Here is a 24,456-nt window from a genome sequence, read left to right as displayed (position 1 = left end):
GAACCACAAGGGGGTCACATGATCATTTCTGGGGGTCGCCAGCTGGTTGGGGAGAAAAAAGGAAAAAACCTTCTAGACTGGGGAATGTTTTTAGCTTGACTGTGTGAGTTTGACACATTTCAAGTGTTTTATTCAGAGTTTTTACATCATAGCACGTGAAACACAGAAAGACGTCTGAAGGCGGGTCAGGGGAAGATAAAAAATTACAAATAGGCCCGCACAGTTCGGGAAAAATACGAATCACGATTTTTTAGCTTAGAATTGATATCACGATTATCTGCCAAGATTTTTGTTCTCACGCAGTGTAATGTGTATTGCACACATTAACCATGACAAAACAGAACAAATTGGCAGTAGCAAACATAGATTCTTTATTTTTGGCACGTAGCGCATCACCACGAGCCTGTAAACACAGAGGCTTCAATGAAGAGAAGGGAGAGCGTTAAAACCTGTTTCATGCAGACTATGTTTAAACCTCACAGAAGAAAGTTGCAGCGTTTGTGATGCAGTCGGCTCGTGAAATGAAATGAGAATCTGAAAAAAAAAGTTTTTTAAAAATTAAATTTCGTACAGGGGTGAATCGAGATTGCCATTTTACAACGATTTATCGTGCAGGCCAAGTCAAAAATCCACAGAGCCTGGAGCACATTGGACAAGGCTAGGCGCTAGGTGCTAACACTAAACTGAACAGTCATTAAAGCAAAAACATCATTGGTTTACATGTATTATTTAGAGCATTTGCAGAAATCCCTCAAAATTAGCAGAAAGAGGCGCGTAGAAACAGTTGTTAACACCAGTTTGCAGCTGTTTTCTCATTGTCAAGGGGAGGGGGGAGGGTCATCAACCCCAACCTCATTATTCTGGGGGGGTCGGTACTCAAAAAGCTGGAGAGAATTACAGTATAAAACTAAATGCTAAACTGATATCTAAGACTTCATTTTCCTCTCTGTCTTGGAATGAAACTGATGTTTTGTTCTATGATAAGTGAATAGGAATTGACTGAAAAATGCGTTGACAAAATATTTGACATGCCAACATTTAAAGTCAAACCAATTTCCATTCAAAATAGTTAAGTTGTAATGTTGTGCACTGAACACTAGAAGGGAGCATTTCATCAAACCTGGTGCAGTCTGTCCCGTCACTGCACAGACAGCTCTTTGTTTTAATGGACACAACTTCTTTGTTGTGGCACAGGCTTTCTACTCGTCCTAATTATGTCACTTTATTAAGTCGTCTTCACAACCCAGCCTTTGAAAGCCACAGGGCTAATTTCAGCGGAGAAGCATCACTTCATAAAAAAGAAAAATAGAAATCCCTCTGTAAGAGGGATTTGCTGTGCTAGTGCTTTGACTCCTACTTCTTAGTTTTTAATAAAGAGCGAATACGTGGACGGAATCCCATAGTAACATAATAAAAATTCACATCACAATCCGACCCTCGACCCTTAAACAATAACTGAGGATCAGCGATGAGTAAATTGCCTCCTTTGTGGTTGGACTGAGATGTCTATCTCACAGCTCCAATATTTATTTCACTCTCGGTTTCACAGGATTTATTGAACTCAAAGTGTGGTTGTGTTTTAGTTGTCTCATCCGCAGACTGCTGGTCCAGTTCATCACACTGCTTGTTGCAGTGATTGCGCTGAGTTTTGAGCCATTCGGACACAAGCCTTGCGAATCAAATATGCTGTCACATCATCAAAGGCATTTCAAACTGTGATTTGAGCCGGAAATTGGAAACGGTCCCATGTTGAAAGGCTAGACACACTCAGAAACACAGTGGGACACACACAACTAAAGCAGAGGCCAGTTCACTAGTCTATCCTTTCAGAGAAAACATGTTTGAGGAGCGAAACCATCTCATTTACCACACTGACTGGCTTACCATATCCTAATCAGAGAGAATTGTGAATGTGGCAGAAACGAGACACACATGCTGTTTGCAGGAGACCTATATGTTGTTCTGTTGCATCTTAAAAAAAAAACATTGAAATTGCTATCTGAACATACCTAAAAATGGTGTACATACTGTACATGGCACTTTGGTGTAAAGTAAATACCTGTTTACTAATGCTACGTCTGCACGTGGCTGGCTATTTTCAAAACTTAACCTCTCCGTTTTCAAAAATAACATCGTGCACACCTGTCAGTTTTCAGAAAAGTGTTCATTTACACGTACCCGTGTATATATCTGCCGTCAAGTGCATGCCAAACCTGTAGGTGGCAGTGTAACGAGAAGCTCAAGCTCACGTTAGCCAATCAGAATCCCGAAAATAGCAACAACAGCAACAAATCACTTCCTCTCTCTTCTCTTCTTCACTTCCTCGGCTGCCTAAACCTCCGTTTGGCTCAGTTTACATGCAAAGTTGCAAACAAAGTTTTCCAAAATCAAATTTTTTATTTCAGAAAGACTCGTTTTCAGAAGCAAATTCTCAGTTTGCGTGTAAATGAAGGGAAATGTCTCCGTTTGACAAAATAACCATGAAGGTGTAAACGGGGTATCAGAATAGGTTGTGTGATGAGTCTTCCCTCTCTGCCGGTGGCCATTTTTCCTGTGAGCTGTTCAGGAAGCTGTCAGAGGTGTGGCAGGAAGATGCGCCACACCTGAGTCCATTCCTCCTCAGTGCCCTTCTCTTCCTACTGAAGCTGGAGTGTAGATCACACAAGATCTCTTTTCGGACTATGAGCAGGGTTTGTTTTTGGTTTGTCTTTTGGGTTCTCTTTTCCACATGCTCACCTTATTTCCTGCACTCACTACATCACCGAAATACATGTTTTGTCCTATTTAATAAAAACATTTAAATTAGTTTTAATCTAATACGTAATGTGTGGTGTTTCGTTCTCTAACGCTGCTCTGGCCTCGGTTTGGAAGAGAGCCATTTTGTTTTTGTGTTTCAGGTCTACCACCCCTGAGTGCCTGATCGTCCACAGGTGTTTTTTTAATCCAGTTATCAGAGAGGCTGCATAAAAGCTCCCAGGTCCATGATACCCCCCCCCCACCCTTCCTCTTGCCACTACTTCCTGTCATGCTGAGAGTAGTTGGTGTACTCCTCTCTGCTGGTGCATATAAATTGGGAATTGATTGACTTGTTGTTATCTGAAGCTGGTAAGGGTTCTCTGCCATTTGTTTTGACCCCCTTTTTCTCCTGTTTCGTGGACAGTCAGGGAGATTAGCATTGTGTATGTTGGTTTGACATTGTAGCTCAGTAGCCATTTTCTTTTCAGGTAGTATGGGCTTTTGTTTGTTGTTTTGGCCTTGGAGACCCTGATGTTTTTACAGCTTCTCTTTTTGGTTGGGTTACTGTTTCATTTTTGGTTATTATCCATACATATATAAATATATGTATAGATACTATTTTATACGTCTAATTTATGTAATAACATACTTGTTACGGTACTTTGACTTGTTAGTCTCTCTTTTGTTAGTTTGGGTTGTTTTGTGTTACGTCCTAGCTTCCCCTAGACAGAAAACGTAAGGGTCGTTACAGTGGTCTCCCTTCTTTTTTGGGGAATTTGAGCTGGCTCATGGCAGTTGTTGTACCGCTTATTGTTTCATACAATTATACTGCATAGAGATATGGAAAATATGTACAAACCTTGTATTCATACTAAAAATGACAACTATAACAAGTATCGCCATAATCATAACCGAGAAGATACCTCGCTTGTAAACTAAGGATTTATATATACCGCTCAACCAAGCTTGGGTATATGGGCTTCACCGTGCAGAATGATGAACATGTGCGTACGAGCTGGACTTTATACAGCGGGACATGCCCATGAGCCTCAGCTGTACGTTGTATGCTAATTAGCAAAGGAAAACATACTAAACTCGGATAGTAAACGTTACACCTGTTCAAAAAACAGCATGATAGCTTGCTAAATTCAGCATTCAGTTAAAAGCAATGTGCCTAAGTACAGCCTCACAAAGTTGCAAGCATGACTGTAAAATCTTTGTTAAAAAATTAAGGGCCAGAAAAAAAGCAAAGTATATAAGATATCCTATCATGCTTTGTGTATATCATACATGACTTTAGTTTGTCATTGTTGTAACGTATTGATACAACATAGCAATGTGTACAAGTGTATCAATACGTGTGAGTGTGTATTATATACTGCATGTGTATGAATGCATATGACTGTGTGCATGTATTAATGTTTTTACACTGTCTATTTTGGTGAGAAAAGGTAGGTGATTAAGAACCACAAATAATGTAAATACCTCTGATTTCTTGTTCACCAAAACTTTTTTTTTTGTAATAACTCTGACTCAGTCCTTCTTATGACTTCTCTCTGAGACGGTTTCAGAGCACAGGGACCTCTACACATGGCACAGCAGATATGTAATAAGGAATGGAAAAGGAGGTAAAAATACCTGAGGAACATCAACAAATGAGGAAAATATTTTCTTTCTATTTACTGGACATTATTGCTGGAGGTTTTCTCCATTTGTCAGACGCGTGCTTTGCTCTGCAGTGAAACGGAAACAAAACAGGAATTCTCCTCTTTGAATAATCAGCTGCTCACACACACACAAAAGCCACCGACTGTTTTATTATCCGACCACCTTATAAATATATCATCCAGATATAGAAAATGGAAAATAAGAGGAAAATGTTTAAAGGTACTCCGCCACACAAAACTGTTTCAACTTGCATTTTTTGGAATATGTTAGGTCCAAATGTGTTTGTGTTATCTTGTGACTGTGAAAAAGAACTGCTACCTTATCTGTCAGCACTAGCCACTGAAAAGAAATGAGCGGAGGAATCAGACCAATTACAAAAGCTAGACAGTCTGACTTTATGTTGCCTGAGCTCTTCATGAATCCATTCCTGGCTTTCATTGGCTAGCTGTTAGCCAATCAGAGGCGAGCAGCTTAGCTCGTTGAATATTAATGAGAACTGGCATTTCTCTCCCACATTTCTTCATCTGGCCCCTATTCTGCATCTGTCTGCCCTCTATTTCTGACTCACTCCTCATTTCACTCGCCGCTGTTTTTCTCAGCCCACGAAAATGTTCCATTTCTGCCTGATCAGTTGCAAAATTGAGTTGATCTGCACACACAGACAGACAGACACAGACACACACACACACAGACAAACAAGGTAGAACTGATACAGTCACCCTGTTCTTCGTGTCTGGACCAGCTGAGTCTGTTTTGGACTCGTTAGGATTCAACCTGTATGTTTCACAGGAGATCAAACTGCTTCACATTCAGTCTTATACTAAATGTTAACATTACCTTTTGTTTGAATCCCTTTTCCTTATTGTTCTTGTAACTTACACACCCTTTCTTCCTGTTTCTTTGATTCTCAAAGACCTTTGTAGCTTTGTTTTCCAGAAATACAATATTTCAAAACACAGCTATTTTTGTGCAGAAGCTGCAAAGAGTAGTGCTGGTGATTAGGTCACAGTGGGAGGCTTTTAAGAGTGTGTCATGATGTTTTCAAGAGAGCTGATTAATGGAAAATTACAGAGGAGAACTTCCAGATTTAGAAGCGCAGACATCTCATTAGAAGATGACAGCTTGTTTTCTCCTGTTCAGCTAATTGACCACGGGCGTGCGAGCCCGACTCTTTGATTACCTGCTCTAGTGAATATATGCGATTATATGATGTTGCAGTTCCTTTTTGCTATTACAAAGTGAGGTGTGAAAAGGTTGCCTTTCTCCAGATACATCACATACGCGAGCTGGGTTGACTCTTTTAAAACTCAACCGAAGACTCACCTATTCACGCCGGCTTTTAGTCAATGTGTTGTTTTATTTCTTCTACCACTAATTCTACTTTAGCGCTGTGCCTTTTTTTAATTTTTTTATTCTATTCTGATTTTTCTATAATCATTGTTTTGTTTTAATACCACACTGTATAGCACTTTTAGCTGCATTTAAATGTGTGGCTATTTTTTTGTACAGGTGCTGTTATTATTAAAGTTATTTCATCCTTTTTGCTAGGCCCTCACCAACAGTTTTTTGTGTCTGCATAATATTCATTTCAGTCCAATATTTCAATTTATTTTATATCAGCAATCAAGGCGTATAAATGACAGAAGATGTTCAGTTTGTTTGTTGCATGGGTTGATAGGGTTTCTGAGGTTCTTCCTGGGATGTTGGGGTTGATTAGCTAATCAGTAGCTCAGTTAAGGAAAGTGCTAACAGGTGTGCATCATTGTGTCTTCTTAGCAGTGAGGAGCTGGGCTCTGTTGAGATGTGGGACGACAGGTAGTCTCGCATTGCCAGACCTCGCTCCACAGCGACGAGGTGGACGATCTGGCTAGTCCCCAATGTTCTCTGGTTTATTGACATTTCTTTAAACCAATCACAGTCGTCTCGGGTGGTGCTAAGCGCCGCATGGAGCCCAGGTGTTGCTGCAAAATAGCCTCGGGAAGGAACTTGTTTTGGTGGAACATGTGTACGCTCAAAAATAGTTTTAGTCATGTAACGGACAACTCAGATTGGACATATATTCTAACTAGCTGTCTGGATTCACCCTGCTGAGAGCTGAGGAGTAGTTAACCATAGTCCTCATAAGTCGAGACTAAAATTACAACACAAAGAAAGCAGAAGGTGACATCTGTTGGAATATCCAGCGGCACCGGAGCAATCATGAACCTGTCCCAACGTGCAGCCAGGGACCAAATGCAGTGGAGAGTTTTCATTGAAGACTTATGTCTAATAGGGGATGAAGAGGAGTAGGGAAGTACCAGAGCAATCCTGGAAGTGGAACGGTATGGATGTAGACAAGGAGACAGGTAACACAGTTCTGCAGTGAAGGACATTCTCTAATATTTAGGGTGCCCATTGGTATGCATGGGTGCACATTGACATGTGATGTCTAGAGTAATTACCGTGAGAGATATTGTATTAATGGTTTTTCATTATCCTGTGAGATTTTGGAGGATTGCTCTCTGTTTAATTCATCCCAAACTTACCTGTGCAGGTGGTAAGGTTCCAGTTGGGTGAGATGGTAAAAATTCCATTGACTGGAGAAATGGAGAAAAGTAGTTGGCGGCTTGCTATGAGGTTGCAGTTTTCTTTTTTGGGGGGTTATTTTGCTTTTGTTTAGTGTAGCTTTATTGAATCCGCAAAGTTTCATTTTTGCCCATTGTTTCTGAAAACCTTTTGTTAATAAATGCCACTTTTTTGCACTGCTTCTGCTTGAACCTGGTTCTTTACCATCCCTTCTTAAAGGTTTTTTTGTTGCCAAACCACCTCATCTTAACATATTTCATTTGTTTGTCCTATAATACAATAACTGCTCATAGCACCTTAAGCATGATTGATGTTCCTTGTGGTTACGTTCTATATGATGCTCCATCATATATCATAAGGTTTATGGAAGGGATTATTGTTGATTCATTAGTCGATGTGTTTGTAACTGGTGAAGTGAGTTTGTGATATTAGATTCTGAGGCTTAAATGTGCACAAACTTGTGTCGGTTGCTGCTTTTGTGCAAGCCCTGTCTGTGGCATACGTGTGACACCTTGTGCTTCAGAGGTGTGTTTATGTAGTCAGGTGTGAGGAAGCACTCGCTCCCTCACTATTTTAGCTATTTTGTTCCCTCACTCACTGGACATTTATTATCATTAGATTTTCTTTATTTTTGTATTTTCATCGAACACAGGCAGTACACCGGCCTAGAGGTTTTGAAAAGAGAGCTTGAGGCCGGGAGGTCGACGGGTCAATCCCGAAACCTTCAGGATAAAATCTGGCTGGGGGAAAATCAAAGTGTTGTTACCACTGAGATGCCCTCGGTGATGGACTGCGATCTGAAAACGGCCCTGGCATTTGCAACACACCAGCTCTATTTTTGTCAATAACCTAACTTTGAAATTAGGATCTTTCCATGCACATTGCCGCAATACAAGCTTCAATATTTGTGACTGGGGGGGGGGGCTGAACAAATTGTAATTTAGTCAGTGTTTTTTTTTTTTTTTTTTTTTTTTTTGACTGCCTCCAGCTTCTTTAGAAACGAAAAGTATTGTGGCTGTGGAAACAGCCACATGTCGAGAATCAAAAGCAACACACCTTCCACGTTCGGTGTGTGTGTGGGTGTGTGTGTGGGTGTGTGTGTCCGTCCGTCCGTCCGTCCTGCTATAACGATAAGCTACGCACGCCTTGTCGAACTGTTACAATTAATGGAAACACGCCATATGTGTCTGTTTTTTTTCCTTTTTTAAACTTGGTACGCATGCGCAAAGCCAAACATGCAGCTATATGAATCTTAAAATAAGCATCATAATGTCTCCTTTAACCAAAGTGCTTTTGTTGCCTATAACAACATAGGCTACTCAGGTTTGTCCTAGAGGCATTATTGCCCCCCTCACCCCCCAAATAAGAGGTTTTAGCCAGTCTCATAGGACAACCACCAGCATAAAAAGAATTGAGATCCAAAAATAGCACTTCAAATCCTTTTCGACTGTGATTAAAAGCAATTTACCAAACAAACTTGAATAGGAGCGCTTATCTCAGTTTTACTGTCCAGTACTTAATTACTCAAGTGTATTCAACATTTCTGTAACTGTTTTGTAATTGATTGATCTCAATCTATGGCTGGCCTATTTATCTGTTTGTCTGTTTATATAAACAGGCCTACACGCTTTTTCCGGGTTAGGTAGTAACAAATAAATGTCAACAAATGAAAATAATTGATGCCTCGGGAACAATAGCGTTAATAGGCTAGATGAGTGACAGGTGACATGCAACAGGTGAAATGTATGTTTAGTGAATATATGATACTTGGGGGGGGCGCTTGGTGCTGTTGCCCGTGCCTCCGGTTGGCTGCGCTCTCCTCCTCCCGGACAGACACCAGGAGCGCACCGTGAATGTGTCGGAACGCACGAAGGATGAATGAACTTTAAATCTCTCTCTCTCGCTCTCTCTCGCTCTCTCTCTCTCTCTCTTTCTCTCTCTCTCACACACTTTGGCAGTCCATCTCTCACTCTATGCCTCCTCCGCTGCTCCAGAAGGGAAACACCAGTGGAAGGTTCTTCGACTATGGATTTACTGCAATCACGATCCTATTGTGAATGATCATCTTCTTTTCTTCTTTCTTTCTTTGCGGATGCTCATTAGCGTCGTGAGTCGAGATGATGGCATCAATAGGGGAATTCGATCCGCTCAACACCAGAGTCCCTGCAACTAAAATAGAAGTTACCGTTTCGTGCCGGTAAGGTCAAACTCTCCTGCAAATTTATAGATTTCAGTTTAAACCCAGAATAAAAGTCTGCAACGTAAAATCTATCTGATGCTGCTTGGCTGTTAATCTTTCAGAGTGACAGAAGTTAATTGGATGTGTCTGTGGTGAATATTTTTACTTCTTCTGTAACACTGATACCTCCTGCTGATGTTATTCCCAGATGGGCATCCGCATCTCCACCCCCTCTATGACACAAATATTGATTTTTGTCACCTTATTAACATGAATTAAGTTACTATCTGTAAGTACCTGTGTGTCTGTGTGTTTTTACTCCCTGGTGCCCCTTGCTCTCAGGGAAATGGTTGAGCCCATCAGCTGCCTCCAGTGTGCATCAAAGTGATTAAAAATCCTATGGACTGTCTTCGTTTCTTCATGACATCCAGTCAATGGCCTAAGTAGATCCCCATTGATATTCACTGACATGCATGCTCAAACATCTGGTTATAGATGGTCTGGTGTGTGATGCAGTTTCATAAAATGTTAAAGCAATGTGAAAACAGTGTTGATAATTAGTCCTACAGTGATAATCATCCTAAAATGCATCGCTAATGTTGAATTCATAAGCTTAAAACAAAGTAGCACACCTGGATGTACTGTTTGGTGGCAGGTTAACTGCTTGCCGGCTGGCCGGCTGGCTGGCTGGCTGGCTGGCTGGCTGGCTGACTGACGAAGCAGTAAAACTCAGTCATGGTTTTGTGGACTGTCAACCTGCCTGCCTGGTGGTGCACTGACTGACTCTCCAATCCACTCCTGAATAATGAATAGATGCTGCTCCCTCCAGAGATTAACCAGACTTGAAGTGGCCAGACATTGAAATATATATTTTTGGGGGAGGGAGGGGGGGAGCCCAGACCTCTATCAGATTTGGGCTCCCCCCCAAAAAATATTTTTAGAATTACATGTCAGACATCATAAGTTACCATTCAAGTTTTACCCTTATTTTTTTACAACAGTATATTTAAATGTATCGGCATTTTCTATCAATTTTTTCTCATTATTTTATAGGATCTTAAGTTAAAAAATGACACATGCGACAGCCAGCAGATGGTTATCTCAGCTTAATCTAAAGACTGGTAGCAGGGGCAAACGGTGCAGATAAGCCTGCCTATATTACCATTGCATCGACATTACCATTAATTACTTCCACTTCCTCTCCTTGAGGGTTGTCATCAGCCTCTGAGTAACCTAGTTTACACTATTTTATTTGGCTCGGTGTGGCTTGCATTTCAGGAAAGGAGTTGGCAGCTCAGTATTTTTAGAAGCATAACTTGATGTCTGCCCATGACCTAACTTTCAGGGGCTTTGCTGAGACTTTTCGAAACACTCAGGGGAACGAAAAACAAGAGGAAAAAAACGGAATTAGGATATTATGTTAATGAATGAATACATTGTCTCGACACAGTGGAAAAAAGAACTGAAAGGATCCATTTTTACCTGCACGTTTTTTTCTATTACCACAGGAGTCTGCTGGATGTGGATACATTCTCCAAGTCCGATCCTGGTATGTATGAAGCCCTAACTGTCTGAAATGCTGGCATTAATAGAACAATCTTTTTTTTTTTTTATTTGTTCCTTACTTTATACAATTACCTATTTCATGGCTTGAATCTCTTTAAATTGGAACATGCACTTGTTGCAATTTTCATTCATTTGTACATGTTTTTTTGTAAACCAGCAAGAAAATCAGTTAGATAACAGCTAAGACATGGTGTTACACTCTCTCTCTTTTGGCTCTTGCACTGGCAAATAACCCAGAAGGTCAGAGCTATCAATAGGTGACAACTCTGCTGATAAAATACAAGAGTGAGGAGGGAGAATAAAAAACGAGACCAAGACTATAGAGGGACTGAAAAGTCAAGGTGGAAGAAAGGTTAGGATGTGAGATGGGCTGAAAATGACAGCAGAAGGAATTAAGGGAAGGAGGAGGCAGAGCTGGAAGACAATGCGAAGTTGCCCATTTTTATAACCTGTCGCTATTCATCCATCATGTACATGGTCTCAATGAAGACACAAGGCTGGCAGTAATCTCATGGTATTTACTGGAGGGATACGTCTCGTATGCAGGACTCTGGAGCTGCAAATGTCAGCCATGTATCTGAGTTGGGTATAGCTAATTAAATTTACATTCTCCAACTTAAACCCCAGTGTAATTAACAAAACAAAAAAATGAAGACCGGTATTTGGATTTCATGGAAACCAGAAACAAACGTCAATGTGGAAACTGTAACTCAAGACATAATAGATGTCAACAACAAGGGAATCATCATTATAATCCATTAAAATTATGGAACGTACAAATTGGAGGATATCATCTTGCTTAAACCATGGCCAATTGTTAACAAAATCCAACATGTGGTTGATTTAATGAATTTTTACTACTTTTTAATCTTTCTTTTTTGAAGTTTTTAACAATACAAAGTATGTAATTCCTGCTGCTTGCGTTACAAGGCTGGGCCTGGAGTTTTTAAAATCCTGACAAAGTTTAAAATAGGGCAAGAAAGAAACAATTCCCTGAATGCTTCAAACACACTTAATTAAAGATACTTGAGTGTACAATAGACAATGTGGCTGCATTCTCCTACACAATAGTTTTTATTTAAATTGCCTTTCCAGAGGAGGTAACATTACGTGTCCTCAGTTACATTAGCTCTCTACGTTATCTTTTTTTTTTTTTTCATGCTGGATTCTGCATTGTGAATAGCAGACTGATGCTGTGGATGTTTCAAGGCCAATCAACTCTCTGCAGGATGTCTGGTTGTCACTCCACCAGTAATTCACAAGGAGCATTACAGAGAAGCTCTTAAATATACATTTTTAGTCATTTCAAAGCACAAAATCCTACCCAGTGAAGAGAACATAATGGAATATGACATGCAGAGACAAATAAAGGCAAAACGACATTGAGTAAACACAAAAGGAGCATGGTACAGGTGGTGATGGCGCAGTGGATATGTCACATGCCTGTGGGAGACCCGTGTTCAAATCCCACTGCGACACATCAACCAGTGTGTCCCTGAGTAAGACACTTAAGCCACAGTTGCTCCAGAGGTGTGCAACCTCTGACATGTATAGCAATTGTAAGTCGGGTTGGATGAAATTGTCAGCTATCAAGCCTGTACATAACATTACATTACATGTTATGTAATGTATGACGTGAGTTAGTTGGAAATTAAAAGTGGGACGGAAGTCATTTTTCATCTGGGAAACATTACAAATCAAACTTCACTGCCTTTTAACAAGGGATCAAGTGATGCACTTCTCGAGAAAGTACCTACTTTCAGTTCCAGCTATGATTTAAAATCCATAATACAAAAATAATCAATCTTCAGCTTCACGGATGACTCGTAACACAATCATCACAGCAAGAAGTGTGCCAGACAAGGCTGAAGAAGATTGCCAGAAAAGTGCTTTAGTTGGAAACATGATAACAAGACGGAGTGCATTTGTCCCTTTAAAAAAAGCTGAAGAGCCAAAGAAAGAAAATCACAATGAGTGCATCTTTTCTTCACCTGCATTCCAAACTGCTCTGTTACAAGTTTGCGTGTTTATCCCTTTTGCCCTTTTGACACTAAAGCTTTCTATCTAAAAGTCCAGCTGCCTCTGAACAGAAAAGTAGTGTGTTACCTTTGAGAGCTCAGTGGGTGCAACTTTCCCAGACAAATGGTGCCCCCAAATCAACCAGACAGTCAGGCTTTTAAATTTCTTACACAAATCACAGCTGGACAGCACAGCTGTATGACTCTTCGCCTGGGCTAGTGTCGAGGCTCGGCTGATAGTGAGGTAAAAGATGTGAGACCTAAGGAGCTACTGGGTAGTGATGGGAGAAGAAATCTTTTTTTGAATGACTCTTTTTAGTGTCCAGTTTGTAACTGGTCTAGGGGTGTCCTTGACTAAAGGAATTCTAATTTGACTGACACTCATGATTTTGTCAACTTATCGATTAGTGGATTTAATCGACAGATCTGTAGAACTGATCCAAATGGAATCCTGCAAAAAGCACCACTTTAAATTGTGCGTTTACTAGAGATGTACACATACGTAAGTCATCATGCATTGAAAACCATTTAAAAAAAAAAGACTAATTAATGATCTTGTTCGTCAAAGACCAAATCGACCAATTAGTCAACTAATCGACCCTAACAGGGTCAGCTAGTCGAATGTAACGAGTGCTCACGAATCCCCAACATTTCTAACCCACACTGCCCACGTGTTTGCTGGTATTGTAGGGCCCCTCTCACGCTGCCTGCTATGGAAGTGAAGTTGCTCAAAACATAGGAAGCGAGACAACCAATTAATGAGCGGAAATCATTGGCTCAAACGTGGACGTCAGCGAGTGATTGGAGTCGAGACAGCCTGGCAGCCACCAATTGAACAAGATCTAATTAACCTGAACTGGGGGCCTTGCTGCATGTGGGATGCTGAATCAATTTTATCTTTATTAATGTAAACTAATGACTGGTAATGTATTCAAGAGACGTTTTGTGGGGAGCACTAGCTGTTGAGGGTGCATGCACTATAACGGAGTGTAGCGGAGGAACTGACGTTGTATTTTGCATGTATCAAAACTGGAAAGGTTGGATACATTTACATGTGTCAACTCTAAGGAAATGATGGTGTGAAAAGAATCGTTATTCCCATCAATACTACTGGGCTCCAACCAGTACAGACAGGGAGAAGAAGCAAGCCTTTTCTGCGGTCCACAACATAAGCCAATGATTAAGAGCTGCCTACTACAACTGGGAGATGTAATAGGAGAGACACTATCAATTGTAACCTAAGTAACACAGACAGCACAGGCAAGAGGGAAAGGTAGAGGTTCAGGATTCAGTCCTCGGAAGTTGGACTATATAACGAATTTCTTGTTTTCTATCATATCTGGTTGGAAATCGTTTAAAAACATAACTGTACAATAATAAGTTAGATGAAACATCTGCATACATCTGCAGCTTAAGTTTACATACAATGTCTGTACAGTGCATTACGATGTGCAGTAGAAGGTTGGATGTGCACATAAGAGACCAGAGAATAAAAACCATTGATTTAAAGTATTGTATGTATGTATGTATGTGTATGTGTGTGTGTGTGTGTGTGTGTGTGTATGTATATGTGTATATATATATATATATATATAGTCTATATAAGTTTGCTTTCATATGCACACTAATTGAGGCGACAAGTACTCAGCGGTTGCTGATCTGCGTGGCCTAGATAATTTACAGTCAGCCAGGGACCAGCTTGCTCTACATGAGCTCTTACTTACAGTGTAGCAATATGATCATAGTGCACATAACATGTAGAAGATAACAATATATTACTTGGCTTTGTAATTAATTAAAAACAAAGTAGCCCTTAGCCTTTTCCTTAGACTGTGTGGAAAAAAATGTGCGTCAATTTGCAATCATTTTGGAAGCAGAAATGACTGACAAGAACCTGCTATCTGACGACATGAACATTCTGGAAATTGTAGTATTTGCACTGCAATAGATTATTTATCCCTTAACGGCTTTATATGAACGATCTTAACCCTTACCCCTAACCCATTTCATAAATCCAGTCATGATTATATGTTCCTATCCATTACCATATCCCAAAATGCTGCTGTTGTTGTATCCCCTCAACACATAGTGTTATTTGGATATGTATCTGACTGCATCCGTCCAGGTGTTGCTCAGAAGTTGGACCACAAACCCTTAAACCTTCAGTTCTGTTTACAGCCACAGCTGCTCCCTGCTGTTTGGTTCCAGCTGTTACGACCGCCCAGTCTCAGCTGTTTATTTGGCAGCAAAGTTACATGGGAGCCATGTGCCATGGCAGTAATGTGACTGCAGTTTATGACAGGAAGGAAGTAATTAAAAGTGTGGGTGCCATACAGGAGAGAGGAGATTGACCTGCTCAATCAGTCGTTCCTTTCCACTTCTCATGTAAACGAGTTAATCAAATTACACACACTTAATAAGTGCTACTTATAAGGCGAGAATAACTTACTGTTGATTGTGTAAACGCAAAAAAATAGTAACTTTACATGACTGAGAACAGAAATACGCAATATAAAATCTGTCCAAAAAGAGTTTCTAGGGCAAATTCCTCTATTCTGATGTTAGTATCATTCAGAACTATAAGACAATCGGGATGTCACAATACCAGAAATTTAGAAGTCAATACCAACACCAGTGAAAAAATTCCTTTATTCTCAATACCACGGTAAAAAAACAAAACAATGAATCCCATTCACTTTAACATACACTCCTTTTATATTGGTATTAAGTTAAGTCTGTGTTGCTTTGCTGATGTTTTTCCACATATGAACCTGGCTGGTTAAAGTTAACTTTTAGGTCACATTATGAAGGAACTCAGTGAACGGATCAGTGGTACTGTATTTTACAACCCAAAGTTGGTCTAGGGGAGTGACATAAAACTAGATGAGGAAGAAAATAAGTCCATTTTCTTTGTTTGCTTTATTGCCAGACATAGAAGTTCAAATGTAACTTCAGTGAGAGCCCTGGGCAAAAATAACAAGCCAACCGGCCCCGAGTAGACAAAAAATCCCCAAACGAACAAACTATCCAAAACTAAAAGTTACAACCTGACTTCAGGTGGAAATGTAACAAAAATGGCAACTGTACCCTAGACGGCTTATTGGCAGGGAGTCAACGGTGGCAGTTAAGAATTAAAAAGAGAGAAATAATACCTTAAGGTATTCCACCCCAGCCAAGCGTAGAAACATTGTTTTGCGATATTTTGACATAAAAACGTATTCTTATTCTAGTTTTCAAATCGGTGGATTTGCTGCTGAACACCAGGCCCAGTTTACTCACATTTTTTTAATGTAATATATAAATCTTAGTCCAAAGTTTTATTTTATTTTATCAGATTCTGCAAATAACAGATCACAAGGCTGTTGAAATCCACAAGGTTATGTTTGGTTAAAAGTATTCAGCCATACTGTGGTGAGCATGATTTTTTTTTTTAACTCTGCCTGTTGCTCAATCAGTGAGAGTGAAAACAGGTGTGCATCATTATGTCCCTCCAGCTCAAGTTATTTGAGGAAGATTAAAACTGTTGCAATGGTGGAAACAAGACCCAGATTTCGACAGGGGGAAAAAACTGTAACTCAAAGTCCACTTACAAACTTTTTTTTTTTTAGCTTTCAAACATGTCGCAGTCTTAATCAGCACCGTCTGGTCCTAAGCTCAAGAATGAAACTCACACACTGGAGGCCAAACTTTGTGTTATTATCACTTATCATGTGATCATCAGGGATCAAAGTTAGCGATCAGTGACAGATCCACAGTGCAGAGACCACGCGAGAGATAACACTGACATGAAAGATGGAAGCGCATGATTGCACATTTGGGACATGTACAAAAATAGAAAGACTGAGCAAATTAGAGACAGAACCCAAAAGATTCTATGCTTTGATGGTACTTCATATCAGATGATAATTTGCCCAGTTCTCATTTCAGAGCAGTGAATTCTTTTTCTTCCACCTGAAGCAGTCAGAGCCTTGGCCCTGATTAGATTTTCCTCAAGACGGCTATGGATTTTTATTTTCAACTGGGTTCCCCTCTGGAGTTTTAGTCATCAACCCTGTGCGTGTGCGTGTGCGTGTGCGTGTGCGCGTGCGTGCGTGTCTGTGCGCGTGTGTGTGTGTGTGTGTGTGTGCATGCGCGTGCTCTGTTGCAGTGCAGTACAGAAATGTGCTAAGATACCAAAGCAAAGACTGTGAAGCACTTCTCCTTATTTAATTTATTGATGACTGAGTGTTTGTCCTTGGGGAGGTTGTCTCACATTGCCTGGTCATTGTGTACATTCAATTTATTTCTTAACATTACCTGATGCCTCTCGGCATTCGCCCACACATGGGATTTTTAAATTTGCAATCAATGTGTGTCTGAAGTGAAGAACTAGGATGCTGGCTTGCAAAGACTGATTCCTTATTGATTTTTTAAATAGACATGAATAAGTCTAAATATAGAGAGCAGTAGGCAAACATATGAGAGATGGCAAACAGTGTTTCCAGTTCTGTGCTTCTCCTCACTGCAAGAAAGAAAGATTCCAGTTCCTTTCACTTTTCTTATTCTTTTTACTAATATTCTTATGCTAGATTACAATGCTAATCATTTTTTTTCAGTCTTTGACAGACTTTTTATATTTCCCATCACATGCTTTACAAAGACCATTAACTCCAGGCATGAAATGTGCAAGGTTACAGCGCTGAAAATTCGTTGTCAGTCTTATTTGGATTTTTTTCTCTTATGTTGGATGCGTCTCATTCTTGGCCAGCGGCCCTGTTACACTATGTGAACTGAGTCCAGTCCAGATCCTGTTCAATGATGCTGGCTAATTTCTTGTAGAAACTATATGAATTGTGTTGAAGCTGCAAACATCAATATTTTTAACCACGGCTCAAATCACTATGTGAAAGAGGTCTCTCATATTTACAAACCCATGTAGTTATCATTATATACATCATCAGACCCGCAACTTTACTGTTTTGGTTTGCCCTGCTCATCAGCCCCATCCCCGATATGAATGCTGCCTTACCTCCTCCACCAAAAAGCAAATCCAATTGACAGGTGGATTCACAATGCTAGGTGACTAGGATTACAGTTGAAAATTAGCCAAATGGCTAACACTGACGCATTTACAAAAATGTTGATTAATGTGCATTGTCCTAATCAAATGAATAAATCTACTACTACATACATTACTTATAACTTTTGTTAATATTGCTAGCTATGTATAATATAGGTCATAGCCTTGGTGGAGGTCTGCGTTAGTCAGCTGTGTTAGTGCCATTCTACTTTATAGAGGTTGTTTGGATTGTATGCAACCTGAAAAAAAAGACTGCAGATATTGTGGTGATAAAAGATTGCTGTGATTATGAATACAGTGAATGGGAATATATGTTAAAAGTTTCAGAAAAAATGTGCATACAAACATTTATTTAAAACTGTGAAGGTAAACTGCTGTAATTCATTGCACTGCTTGGTTTAAAATGTGGTAATTCATTTTTTATTGCACTATGATTTGTAGATCAGTAATCCATTGTTGGATAGGAGAAAAACATGTTCTCATTTGTTGGCATTTCTTTAAACCATTCACAATCTTCATGGGTGACACTGAGCACCGGGAAAAGCTGCGGGGCAACTGCAAAATAGACTCAGGAAGGAACTTGTTTCGGTGGAACATTTGCAACCCGCAAAAGAAAATGCCACCCACAATATTAAATGAGACTAACTGTTCACACAATATAGTAACGTGAGCTATTTCAATTAGTACCAATACCAATCCCTGCTTGGTACAGGGTTAAACGTAATTTGTTCTTACCAGTGTATAGCCGTATTTATTATGTCCGTAGGAAATCCCCACCAATCAGTTCCAGACTGCCCCAGTTAAAGAATAAATGCTGTTAATGTATTCTTTGTAAATCTTTACAATCATTCAAAGAGCAGGACTGCCTCTTGGCACAACTTGAAGTTTGTTTAAAAGTTGCAATTTTTTGTGTTCAGCTTGCTAGCTCGAAGTTTGTTGTTGTTGTTTCCCGAAGAGACCAAAGTTTGGCAGCGGCAACACACACCGGGGTTATCCTGGAAATGTGCATGATTCAAACTACATTATGGCAAACTCAAACATTTCAAGAATTATTGATGTAACTTTTCTGAATGAACACAATTTGTTTGGTCCCAAATACTCTGGCGTTGCTAGGGGATGCAACTAGGCTATGTCATGGGAGGTGTGTTGCTCAGGACCCAGTGAAGTGCAGCGTGAAGTTGTTTGGATGAGCGGTTCTGGAGAAAGCTGCAAGCAACAATACAGAAGGGTCAAGCGATCAGCCCGTTCCAAACAGAACCGTTTTGAACAGGCTAGGCACCAGTGTAGTATAATAATCAAATCAATCAATCACTAGATGGTTTTACACTGGTATTTTTCTTCACCAAGGTTGGAAATTATGTAAGCCCTTTTGGAAAGTTCTCATGCGTGCTGTGTACCAATTAATGCTGTCAGTCAGTGTTTTATAGTAGGTGTCACTTTTTTAAACGATGGATGTTTCATTTAGAGACAAAGAACACCATGTTCTGCCTTGCTGTTAGTCAGTTGGATACTCATGCTGCCCCTTTGTCTTATTGAGTCCAGTCCTGACTGGGTTTTAACATATTCTATGCATGTGTGACCTCACCACAGTGATGTTGCCCTTGGAGAGATGCAAACCGCTCTCATGCATTTCGACCAAAGCGAGTTAAAATTCTCTCCATTTGAAGTGCACTCGCGAAGAAGAATTGAAATCCCCAAAGAGATTATGGGCTGGTAGTCGGTCAGAGACAAACTTATCTGTATGATTCATTCTTTTGGACCCAGATTAAAATAATAGAATTCATGAGATATTTTTTATTCTCAATCGCTATTCTTCTTCTTCTTCTTTGTTTTCCTGTGACCCTTTTGCACTTAAAGAAGCGTAATTTACGGCTCCAATTCCTATTCAAATTTGACACAACAATGATATAATTTTCTGTTCTAGAGTCATAAGAAAATCATTGCTGAAATTGGCTCATTAAAACTTTAAAAAAAGTTTAAGAGAGAGCACAACAGAATTGGTGCTTCACACTCTCACTGTGCAGCTTCTAAAGCCACACACTACTTCCACTTATATTTCTGTCCACCACCATCTACACCGCTATCAGGCTCCCATATGAAACATCCCACTTCTCTTATGTAATGTCGTTTGCCAGTGGAGTACTGACAGTTTTTATCCACAGGCATTAGGGTTTCAATCCACTGAAATCTGAAGGAGAGACGGCCTCCTCGCTCCCACCAGTCTTGTAGTATTTTAAATGAAATACAATTATGTGTATCAAATCCATTGTGATTAGTCTTCTCTCATTGCGATGTTAGTGAGTCATGTTTATTAAATTACATAAACTATGTGATTCTTCCTGTACATTTTGTTGTATCTCCTTTAGGATTCTGACTCACTAGCAGGTAGGAGTTACTGTTTAGTTATAGCACAGCAGGTATGCTTTTAGTTTCGAGTTTGTTCCTTGTCCTGTTATAAAATTCTGTTTTAGTGCCTTCTGTGGTTTTACAATGATCCATCTTGAAGACTTTATTACGATATATAACCTAAATGATTTAGGCTGCTTTGATGTGATTCAGAATTAAGACAAAAAAACTTCTATTACATTTCCAATACTGCTGCATTATTTCAATTCTGTCAAGTTTTTGAGTGTTTGCAAAAAATTGCTTTTAACACTAGGAAGCAGAATTTATGTCATGGCCTTAGATGACTGACAGACAGAAATTGTTTGATGTTATGTGTTGGCACACGTTTGTTTTGTCTTGTTCAATATCGCCAATGACGGAAAGGCAAGGAATCTGATTTTCTGTTTTGGTTTGTTAAGATGTCCTCCCAAGGTCTACCTTGCAATAGGATTTATTAAAATAATGATTCCCCTTTTTTTCAAGGGACCAACTCAGTGATCCATAGGGGTCCCTAGACCTCACTTTGGGTACCACTGGTATAGCCAACACATAAGCAGGTCAATTATAATTCTCAGTGGTGGAGGTGTATAAAGGCAAGGCTTGAGTCATACCAAAGGCCACTGGTCTCTAATTACCCCCGAGGTCTCCTGATGAGATCTGAGGAAAGAGCTGCCCCCGTTGATTCAGAAGTTCATGGCCGTCCTTCTCACAACCGCAATATTTAATGGCCATAATCATTTTAAGAGGAATCTCATGACATTTAGCTCTGTTACATGTAAAGCTCTCAGGGTTCTGAACATGGTTATGTAGATTTTAAAGGGCTTTGTAGCACACTATTTTAGGCTTGAACACGCCCACTTTACTAATAACCAAATAACAGGATATAGTTACATTTCTGTTTGTGTACAAGTTAATAAAAAAAATGTGTTAATGAGCGTTAGCTGTGATGGTATATAGGGAGATTTTTAAAATTTGTATAGAGCTGAGCTAGCTGTTTCCCTGTGTCCAGTCTTTATGCTAAGCTAGGCTAATTGCTCAAAAGCTTGCGCTCTGTACCTAACAGTAGTGCATTTTCTTTATTTTTAGAGCCAAATAGATGGCAAATTCTGTTTAAAAAAAGGTTGAAAGCACACTGAAATGCCATTATTTGACCCGTTTTCTATAATCCAGAAGCACCATCTATTTGAGTCAAAAAATATACAACTAATGGTTACTGAAGCTTCATTTGGACATCACTACGTCACCCACAATCATGAGAGTATGGCTGTTCTCTCTCATGGAATGACGATGTTCGTCTTAACCATGTTTTTGCAACATAACAATGGATCCGTGCAGAATTATGTCCCGAATGCAGTACCCTTCAGCTCTGCAGAGCTTTTTTTAGCTTTTTCTTCGTCTTTGTTTCTGTTTTTATGGATTGCAACTTTACTGTTTTAATTCAGGCTTAAATTTATGCAATCTCAGTTAAAGGTGATGGGGTAATCTTCACTGTTGTAGCATTACTTTGTGATTTAGGCCCATAAAATGGCTGGATTTTCACAGAAAATAACCCTGCCTGGTGTAGGGTGTCTCCCAACGGTATATTGGCTCCCAGTTGTGCAGTTTTGTCATAGCTGCTTCACGGAGGTTCAAGAATTGGCCTCCAACGATGTAGGTCTCTCTAGTCTCATCCCCTCTCTTGGCAGCAGATCAGTAGATTAGTGGGGATGCTGGTCCACCCTGCCTCTCCAATTTGTTGTGAGAGGAGAATTTGTGAGGGATTTCCGACAGCCAAGCCTTTTTCCAGCTGATGTCTGTCACTGTCTGACACTGGATTTCCACTCTGCTTCTATTTCCCAAACAGGCATCCAACCATCCAACCATCCAATCTCTTTACCTGTCTTGCCCCTCTTTCTTCATCTGTTTCCCTAGTCTTTCTCCCACCCAATTTCTCTATCTATCATTCCTAGTCCACATTACTTCCCTCCCTGTCCTTCCCCTTATTTATTACATTTTGTCCTCCTTTTCTAGCTCCCTCTCCCCCCCCACACTCCTGACACCCGACCACCTCTCTGTTTCACCTCACAGCGAGCAGCTTGTGCCCCCAGCCTGTAAGTAAGCCTGTGGCATCCTGTCTGTGTCTGCCTAGTCTCTGATTATGTTCTCCTCCAGTGCAAATACAAATGGCAGGCAGCAAGAATACCCCAGTCGGAAAAAAAAAAAAAACTTCACACAGGTGACTGCTGTCAGCTCGCCTGGCATTAGCTGGTTGAGTCCGAATGTACTCTCTTCCAATTTCAATTACACTTTCACACACTGACTGGATGAACATTTTGACATAGAAGGTATTGGAATGTCCCTCAGTGGGCTTGCATGTAGATTACACGTTATTTACTTTGTGTAGTGATCTGTGAAAAAAGATAAATTAGATGTGAAAAAATGCATTGCATTTAATTATTTTCTGTCAAGGATATCCACAAATAGTGAAGTAGTTTGAGTCGCTGTCCTATTGTTCTCTTTTGCTGTGGAAAGAAGTGCCCCTCTGGACCAAATCTATAAATAGAAATGATGCAATTATTAATAATACAATATGTTGTCTTTGCGGCAGCTGTTTTAGTACACCAAAGTACTGCTGTTTCACGGAAATGTATGCTGTTATTCAGACAATAATATAAGATTTCCTTGTTTCCTCTCTCCCCCCATGATTTCCTCGAGTCTCTCCCGTTCCTCCCCGGTGTGGAATAGAGGAGTCGAGGTGGCATTCTAAGGGTTATGAGATGCATCTAGTCTTTGTAAATCTTTACAATCATTCCCCGAAAGAACCAAGCAGGCTTGCCTTATTGCGTGGTCCAGATTTTCTTTAAAACTTTCCATTTTCAAAGGGTAGAAGGCTGTTTCCCGTAACAAAGAGATTTTGAGAACGACAACACACAGAAAGCGGACATTCTGCGTATGTGCTACATGCTGATTGTCAGGCTTTATCCTGGAAATACACTTTCTATGATCCAGACTATTTTGCATACAATTGCATTGCTGCCGGAAATACATCGTTGTTATATAACAATAACACATAGCCTCATAGTAATTAACTGCAACATCTTTGCTAGCGCTAGCTTTAGATGTAATTGTAGCCATACATTGTCTTTATTTTTTTTTTACTGCTTTTCTTGTAAAGTGGAACTTTATTATCTTTCCTGTGCAGGTGTATTTGATATTTACCTGAAAGCAAGTTTTGAAAATGATATATTGTTGCACATTGCAGTGACAATGGCCCCTTTAAAGAGGGGACCAAGACAGAGGAAGAAAGAGCTGAGGGAATTGGCAAAGGGAAGTAGTTATGCCCTTATCTCCATTATAGTGTGTTTGTCTCCAAATGTGTAAAGGTTGGAAGTAGTTATGCCCTTTATCTTCATTATAGTATGTTTGTCTCCAAATGTGTAAAGGTTGGAAGTAGTTATGCAGGTAAATACAAGCGGTGCATTCAGGAGGAGGCATTGGGACATTACAGTGGGTGTGGTGGTACCCTTTTCTTTAAAAAAATAATAAATTACCCATCCCCCGCAAAATGTCTGCATGCTTTTTTGCACGAGTAATTTTTCTGTCCTAGCAGAACTCTATTCTACGTAAGAACTTGATATGATTTGTGCTCAATTCCGACTCATTCATGTTTAGAGTCCCCTGGGTAAATGTCCGGCAGCCAGACTATTGTCAGGAGTTGGAGTTGGAGCAGGAATTGGAGAGACAACAAATTGCCCATTGATTTGGTCTCTCCATGGCTGACCAGATGGGCTCTTTCCTTTCTCAGTCACTTTCCATAAAGCAGGCAATCAGTCAGGTTCTTAAGACACGGACGGCACCGATGTAGCTGTGACGCAGATTAGTCTGAGCCCATTGTCGGGCTGAGGCAATGTCACTCTGCAACCTTGGGGAAACATCAAGATCTTTGATGTCTGATAAAGAGACATACGCTGCATCAAATCAGCTGCTGGGCAAGAGTGAGAGGGTTGGGGTATGACTTTGATACAAGCTAATTTAACCCCTGGAGTGTCTGCCTGTGTTAGCTTTTTTTGTTATGTAATCCAATTGAAGGCTAACATATGATTCACAAAGTAAATAACTTGTAATACCCTTTTGAGCAGCACTATATGCCTCCCGTGTGGTTAACAATCTGACAAAGAAAAGAGAGTTTTCTTCTAAAGACACAATGCCCAAAAGGTTTGCTGCCTGCTGCCCTTTCTCTGTTATCTCCCCTCTGTTAATTGCTAATTAGGAGGGAAAATGTGGTTTTAATTGTCTGCCAG

At 40.1% G+C, this 24,456-nt stretch overlaps 1 protein-coding gene across 1 annotated transcript in view; it reads left to right on the top strand.

Annotated features, from left to right (window-relative positions):
- Positions 1–8,862: 8,862 nt before the first annotated feature.
- The window catches only part of LOC116692536 (copine-9-like), an 83,328-nt gene continuing 67,734 nt past the window's right edge, over positions 8,863–24,456 (top strand). The window contains 2 exon segments of the mRNA XM_032520907.1: positions 8,863–9,166; positions 10,657–10,697. Of these exon segments, the coding sequence (XP_032376798.1) occupies positions 9,087–9,166; positions 10,657–10,697 (121 nt within the window). The 5' untranslated portion in view covers positions 8,863–9,086.

The sequence above is a fragment of the Etheostoma spectabile genome, chromosome 7 (assembly GCF_008692095.1).
Source record: "Etheostoma spectabile isolate EspeVRDwgs_2016 chromosome 7, UIUC_Espe_1.0, whole genome shotgun sequence".
Lineage (NCBI taxonomy): Eukaryota > Metazoa > Chordata > Actinopteri > Perciformes > Percidae > Etheostoma > Etheostoma spectabile.
Note: the sequence above shows the minus strand (reverse complement) of the source record. Positions and strands in the feature narration are given on the sequence as shown.